Source organism: Osmerus eperlanus, chromosome 6 (assembly GCF_963692335.1).
Source record: "Osmerus eperlanus chromosome 6, fOsmEpe2.1, whole genome shotgun sequence".
NCBI lineage: Eukaryota > Metazoa > Chordata > Actinopteri > Osmeriformes > Osmeridae > Osmerus > Osmerus eperlanus.
Genome location: NC_085023.1, coordinates 14600183 through 14607915, shown reverse-complemented (window position 1 = coordinate 14607915; position 7733 = coordinate 14600183). Strand labels below are relative to the sequence as shown.

At 43.2% G+C, this 7733-nt stretch overlaps 1 protein-coding gene across 1 annotated transcript; it reads left to right on the top strand.

Annotated features, from left to right (window-relative positions):
* The first annotated feature begins 600 nt into the window (after positions 1–600).
* Positions 601–4974, top strand: plek (pleckstrin). The gene is made up of 9 exons (XM_062463780.1): positions 601–754; positions 1817–1972; positions 2238–2419; positions 2533–2624; positions 2757–2941; positions 3194–3298; positions 3571–3654; positions 3979–4051; positions 4183–4974. The coding sequence occupies exons 1-9, from the start codon at positions 713–715 to the stop codon at positions 4320–4322; spliced, it is 1059 nt and encodes a 352-aa protein (XP_062319764.1). The 5' UTR covers positions 601–712; the 3' UTR covers positions 4323–4974.
* Positions 4975–7733: the final 2759 nt, after the last annotated feature.

The window sequence follows — 7733 nt, the reverse complement described above, 5'->3', positions numbered from 1 at the left end:
TGATACAAACCGGGTGAGTGATGATGATAGTATTGTGTTGACATACTGACTTTTCTTTGCAATAGTAACATTGCATACTACATCTCAAATGTAACTTCCAAAACATTTCGGTCAATATTTTGCAAAACACACTCAGTGAACAGCCGAAATCATCATCTTAGTCACAACATTTTGCCTTAAATTTCACAATGGAAGCCATATTGCACATTGCAAAAAAGTGACAGACTAATTAAACTCAGGTCACTGGACTTCCTTAAAAAGGATCCTTCCTTTTTAAGGAAGGATGAGATAGTTGCGCTGGAGAGACTCCCCCAGGCTTACTGTATGTGTCATCCAATGATACATCCCAGCTCTGACCAGAGGAAGGAGCAATCAGTCTAGAACGAGATAAGGCCACTTCATTTACATTAAGAGGTCTACGCTTGTAGGAGGAAGAGAGCTGCTCATCAGCGTTGAGCCACACCCTGCCCTGCCTGAGGAGCACTTCCCCTAGCAGTGTCTCACAGAGGCGGTGGCTGGAGGGGGGGTGGGGGTGGGGGTGGGGGGGTGGTAGGGGCAGGGTGGTTGGGGGGTGAGGGGTGTTCCTCTTTCACGTTTAAAAGTAGGAGGGCGACTGTGACAGCTCGACACAAAGCCAGTCACACTGACACGCAGAAAGAAACAGACACACACAGACACACACGGACACACGGAGCCAGCAGACAGAGAGAGAATGGAACCAAAGCAGATTAGAGAGGGATATCTGGTCAAAAAGGTAAGGAGGGAGAACCAACCCTGGACCCCTGTAGTAGAACCAAAGGGGATTTTGTCATGGATAAGGGGTTGTGCAATCTATTGTCGGTAGGTTTGTGTTGGCTGCAGTAACTTACAAGGGTGCTGATGTCCACATTTTACAGTCATCCCAAAGATGACCATGTTAAGTCTGTTGTGAGTGAATTCTGTGGATGGAATTAGGTAGATGTCGTTTAAGGACATGCACAGTCTACAAGTGTATAAAAACGAATATTTGTTTTGTTGAAGTTATAGAATACGGCAGGTTAACTGCTTCTGATTCAGACTCCCATTGGTTGCTTCTGAGTGTGACATAATTCAGCTACTTCTACAATGCTACAATACTGTGTTTGCTCTCTGGTCTGAGCTGACCTTCTGAGTTAATTTCAGGATGTGACAGGCTGTGAGTGAGTGTCAATAAGAAGTTCTCCCACAAACCACAGATCTGAGGGAAGATGCTACATGACTCATGAGCAGTGTCCGTGTGAGGGTGGGGACCATCAGAACCAATGAGTCTGTCATTCCAAAGAGTTATTCTTAGCTCTGGAAAATGATGATGCTTATCTGAAGTCATGGAACTGTTAGAATAGCTCAGGCAGGTGCAAGACTTGCCTGCAGTTTTTTTTACTCAGCTGGTCAACACAACGTGAAGTGAGAAGAAAAATAATGACATTGTAAAAAACAAAATCATAACTACATTTAGTCATTTAGCAGACGCTCTTAGCAGACGCTCTTAGCATAACTAATAAGACACTCAGTACTTACCCAGGATTTACTGTCAAAATGATACATTTTCCCACAGTTATTATCTAAATTAAGGAACAAAATCACACTTTGTGTGAGTTGACAGTGTTTAGCAAAACTGAAAAATAACCCTGACTGGTATCACTTCCTTTTGTGTTCTGATCGACACAAATGAAAAGGACTGTCTGACCATGTTCTACAGCAGCACTCTACATTACTGTTGAAGGCCCACAACTCTTCAGTACCGGATACAGTCCTGCTTCTTATCACCTATCTGTCATTCCTTTCATCCTTTCTGCAGGGCACAGTGCTGAACTCCTGGAAGGTGGTTTGGGTGGTGCTGTCAGAGGACGGTGTGGAGTTCTACAAGAGGAAGACAGATGCAAACTCCAAGGGGATGATTCCCTTGAAGGGAGCTACTTTCACCAGCCCCTGCCAGGACTTCAGCAAGAGAGTGGTAACATTCTTGACTGCTTCTATGGGGTGTCTATTAATGCTGTACACTCACCATAACCGTCCAAATAGACCAGCCAACCACATTATAGTACTTCCTTCCTTGTCCTAACACATACTGAGCTCTTCAGTCAGAATTGCTTTTCGGTAAATGTACAGAGTATTGTTACTGCAAACGCTCATCAAACATAACATAACACAAACTCCAAAATGTCCAATCTGACGACCACGGTCCCACCCAACATAAACATACTGTGGTTTTCCCTTAGCTGGTGTTCAAGATCCAGACAAGTAAGAACCAGGATCACTTCTTCCAGGCCACACACCTGGAGGAGAGGGAGGCCTGGGTGAAGGACATCAAGAGGGCCGTTTCCTGTCTGGAGGGAGGCCGGAAGTTTGCCAGGAAGTCGACGCGGAGGTCTATCCGTCTGCCTGACACAGTCAACCTCAGGTAGGACCTGACCAAATCTGAAAAGTTGGGTAGCAAGGAATAATAAGCATCAAGCATCATGGTTTACCACCATGTTTGAAGACATGACTTCTTTGTTGTTTGTTTGTCTCCAGTAAACTGTACCTGCTAATGAAAGACCCAGATGATGGAGTGAAGGAGATGAAACTGGAAAAGGATAAGAGAATCTACAATCACTGCTTTACAGGTATTGCATGACCACACTCGAACGCAATTATATGGCAGCACAAATCACCGTTCAATGTTATCAGTGAACCGTTCCTTTCCTCGTTCCTCTCTCTTTCTCCCCTGCTTCCCTCATTCCTTCCGTGTCTGTCAGGTGGTACGGTGGTAGACTGGTTGATCTCCAAGGACAAGGCGAGGAACAGGGCAGAGGCTCTGATGTTGGCCACGGGACTACTGAACGAGGGCTTTCTACAGCCTGCCGGGGACGTCTCCAAGCAGGGGGCGGTGGGTGGAGCAGAGACCCTCCTCCTGGATGAAACAGATGCTCTTTACTACTTTGTAAGTCAGTCCAGATCTGTACCAGCACTGTACCTCGTGTGGGTGGCTGAACTTTAACCCCCATTGAGTTGGCCCTGAACACGATTCAACATCTTATATTCTGTCTTGTTGCGATGTAGGATGTCTATCTTGAATAGGAAAGGAAATGTTTGTGGTCTTGAATGGGATGAATCACACAAGAAAGAGCTACTTTTTTTCACTCATGATACCTGTGTTTGGTTTGACACTAAGTGAGCATGTGCCGTGTTGCAGGCAGACAGTGGGTTCTTCTGTGAGGGCTACTCAAGCGATGAGGATGGAGTGTTGAAGGAGGAGTTCAGGGGAAACATTGTCAAACAGGGCTGTTTACTCAAACAGGTGAGACTGCAGGCTCACACTTTCAGAAGCACTCAGCAGCAAACACAAGATTCAGATGTTCTCAACAGCAATGACCAGAAATAGAAATAACTTCTATTCATTTCCACCATGGACAATTTCTGCCATGGTGGAAAATGAGAGTGCTGCACAAAACAAAAGTAAGAAGGGGGAAGTGCAAGTTCCCAACCACAAAAAGTTAGCGGTGAGTTTCACTGATGAGTGAAACTGCACAAGCATTCTAAAGATGTGGTTCACTGGTTTACTTTACACAGGGTCATAGGAGAAAAAACTGGAAGGTGAGGAAGTTCATTCTCAGAGACGACCCAGCCTATCTCCATTACTATGACCCCACCAAGGTAAAAACCCATCTGAGTTGCATGACACCAAAGCTACAGTTCTGCAGTTGGAATTGAAAAGTTGTTCAACTGTTTTGCTCGTTCTTCTGTTCCTATTTACCCTTCAGTTTGACCTGTTCCCTTGAACGCTGCTTTTCTCTTTCACTGTGTCAAATATCTTATTTTCTTTCTCCCTCTCCCTCTGTCTCCTTGTCCACTGTCTGTCTATCTGTCTATATCTACTTCTACCTCTATTTCCTTCCACCTGTGCCTCTCCCTCTCTTTCCCTGTCACTTACTTTACCCCCTCACTTTCTTACTCTCTCTCTTTTTCTCATTTTACAAGGGGGATGACGAGCCCCTAGGTTCAATCCACCTGAGAGCATCGGTGATCACAGCGGTAGACCACGTCCCTGATGGTGAGTTTCCGACCAGGGAAGTTTTGCACCACAGGTCCCCCACTGTAACTGACTGAGATATAATGGGAGGTATAAAGCTTCCTTTCATCTCGACTTTTAAAACCTGTTTCCCTTATCCTCTGCTCCCCCAGCCAAAAGGTACGAGGTGGATGGGAACCTCTTTGAGGTCATCACTTCAGACGAGACGCATTACTTCCTCCAAGCAGCTACAGCAGAGGAGAGGAAAGAGTGGATCAAAGCCATGCATACCGTGTCAAAGACAGGGAAATGAAGCTTATCTCCTCATATCCTGTGTGGAGTGGCATATACCAGAGAGACCCTGGTTTGACAGACAATCACTCTAAGCTGGTGCATGAAAGATCACAGACTCAGGTCTTATAGATGCCAGATTCTATAATGTTATTGTTTCTCAACATTTTTTTTCAATCGAAGGGCCATGCATTCATGGCACAAAGAGAGAGAGGAGAGAGGAAACATGTTTCTATTGTCAAAGACGGTCACACTCCCTCCACATACACAATCTACAAGCAGAGTGTGAAATTAGGTACAAGGTATATGGTTTGTGAGCCTATCTTTTCTGTTGTGGCTGCTTGTGTAATTTGTTCTGTTCATGTTATGATCCGGCCTTCACAATGAGAGAGAAGGCATTGGGATGATTCAGAAGAATAATCAAAAGTCCAGACAATTTCTGTTCCGGAAAGAAAATGAGATGTCAAATCCTGTTTCTGTGTCCTTCTGCAATGCTGTGGTTTTAGCTTTTTGTCTTGTCATGATGGCTTGACACCCAAGACTCAGCACTGTACAAAATTCCACCAGCAAGTATTTGTTTTCAGTTAATACACTGTATGCAGCACCTGTAATATACAGTATATCATTCAAATATTTAAACTGTGTAACATTTTCAATATATCCCATTCAATAGATCCAAGGACCCCACTGTCATTTGTACCTCCAAACACATGTACATGTTAACAAAGTACATTCATCTAAGGAGCAGCTGTAAAAACAAAGTCTCAAATTGTTTTTTGTATTAGATTTGGGTCTAACCGCCCACTCGAACCAAGGAGCACCGTGTTAGGGAAGTGATGGTTCTACAGCATTCTCACATGAACTATGGTCCTGTTAGAGACCTCCATTAATTCTTGAGGTGCTAAAGCCAGCGGTGGTTCTACACGGGGGGCTACAGGGGCCAGTGCCCCTGTAAAAATGTCCCTGGCCCCCCCTGTGGCCCCCCTGAGCTGACTGATTTTTTTTTTTTACACATTGTTTTTTGTGGAAATCATCCACACACACCTGCAGCCAATATGCTTGATCTGTGTGAAGGCAGGAGTCCTCGTTTCACCCTGCCTCTATAGATTTGTACATGGTCTCTGAAGTGTGGAGTGGTCATTCCATGAGCTCTGAGCTTGGCCCTTTGGGTATAGTCAGAGTCCATAGAACTTTCACCAGTTCTTGGATTCATCACAATGCCAAACGTTTTGCTCTTGGCTCCAGTGGGAATGTGTTATTTAGTTGTGTTTGACAGCACTGCTCTCCTGATGGCAGACTGACCTGAGAGTCTCCTCCTCACATTCTGAACTTACACATCTCATCAGGATTTGTTCTCTAGTCTGACAAGGGCCACCTTCAAGTCACAAGCATGAAGCCTGTGTACATTTGTGGCTCTGTTCAAGCATGTAATCACGGGTTGAACACAAGAGGGCGATATACACCAACATACGTTTCATCGTGGACAGAACTACAAGCTTGAACATTAGTTATAACAATAAATAAATCATTTAGCAGACACTTTTGTCCAACCCATCTGACAAAAACAGCCTGCTATTGACAAAGAGGAGGGAGGTTGTTTGTACGCAGCAGGCCACCATTACCAGCTTTGATTAAAAATGTTCTTTAAATATTCTTACTCAATCTAAACTATCTCCCTGATTGATAACAACAAAAAAGCAGAGGCTACACTATATTTCCCCGATGGGGTGCACCTGAAAACCCTCTGCAATCTCACATACAGATCTCTGCATGAAGAACAGATCAAAAGATGCAACATGCAAATCCAAAGCCTTCAATAGAAACCCACGAGTGAATCAAGCGGAACATTTGACCTTCTCCTTCTCCTTTTCTCTTTGATAGACTACACAAAGGAAGAGCATTGAATAACATGCCTTGTCACGCACTGAATATGACAGAACACTGTTCAACTTCTCGGCTCAGCTGGCTGATGGAGGGATTGATAGAGGGGTAATAAAATATATGTGGGTTAAGATTTCTCACAGGAGAGTCATGAGTCTGCCAAGCGTCCCTGGGTTGGTGATTGAAGACAACAGAACCCTGTCCAGTCTGGTAATGAACCAACCCAGTTTTCTTATTGAATGTACATGTAGTATGTATACAGTATGTTTGTGTGTGAGTGCATTCATGCATGTATGCATGAGTGTCAGTTGATTAAGATCCAAACTTCAGAAGAGGTGAATGACAGGCTTTACAGTGATTCAGAGAAAGGTCCTGCTATCCTGGAAAACAGAAAAAATGGTTTCATCAATTATTTCCCAGCCTAGAGTCAGAGCTAGTAGAATGTCAATAGACCGTGTCATCCAAAAAAAGGATGATACACCTTGCCACTGTCGAAGACTGTGGCTCCTTCAGCTTTGTGTAATTGTGAAGTTCTACCTCTCTCTCTTTTGAATCTGAATGAAGGGCATCAAGGCAGAACAATGGGATATGTGAAATTCACTCGTGGCAGAAGGAAGATATTTTCACACAGGAATGTATTCACAGACAGAAACCAACATTGTTCTCTCGTTTGAATGTATCTGCCAACTATAAAGGGCCAGGGAAATGATTTATTCCCAGTTATGCCTATCTTTTTCAAAGGATCACATTGAAAATAAACTTAAAGAAAAAGAAAAAAGAGAAAAGTTGTTTCAATTGGAGTGTCCTAAATTGAAAAGCTATTCGAATAAAGGAAATACTACACACATTTCATCTTCCTACTCTATGTTTGGCTCTCAAGAAGGCTTGTCGGTAACAAAAATATGTGTTGCCTTCAAAGTGGATGAGAGACTTCTGAAAAGGTTTACTGGGAAGGAGCTGATAGTCAGTGACTCACACCTGTAGCTAATGCGATAGTCTAGACACAGGAAGGTTTATTGACCCAACTCAAGAAATAACATTGCAAACGCTTAAGATTCTTTTTCTTATGATTAAAAGTTTTATTGTTTTTCAAACACATTCAAGAGATATTACAAATACGTAACAAATGAAATACAGCACAAAATGGATGCTGTATTAATACAATATTTATATACACAAAAAAGGATTAACTTTCTTTAATCATTCATTCAAACATTCTTTCAAATACTCTAAATACACATTGGTCACCATCTAGACTGAACATGCTAGAGTCACTTTGTGTTAATAGGATAAGAGTTAAGAGGATATCCTGTTCTTTGCTTGCATAAAATGCACAATAACACGGCACGTAAACATAATTATCTAGTTAATGATATCACCTTTATATGAAATCATGTCAATCTTTAATTCAGGTGGCTGAGAGGTTAGGGAATCGGGCTAGTAATCCGAAGGTTACCAGTTCGATTCCCGGCCATGCAAAATGACGTTGTGTCCTTGGGCAAGGCACTTCACCCTACTTGCCTCGGGGGAATGTCCCTGTACTTACTGTAAG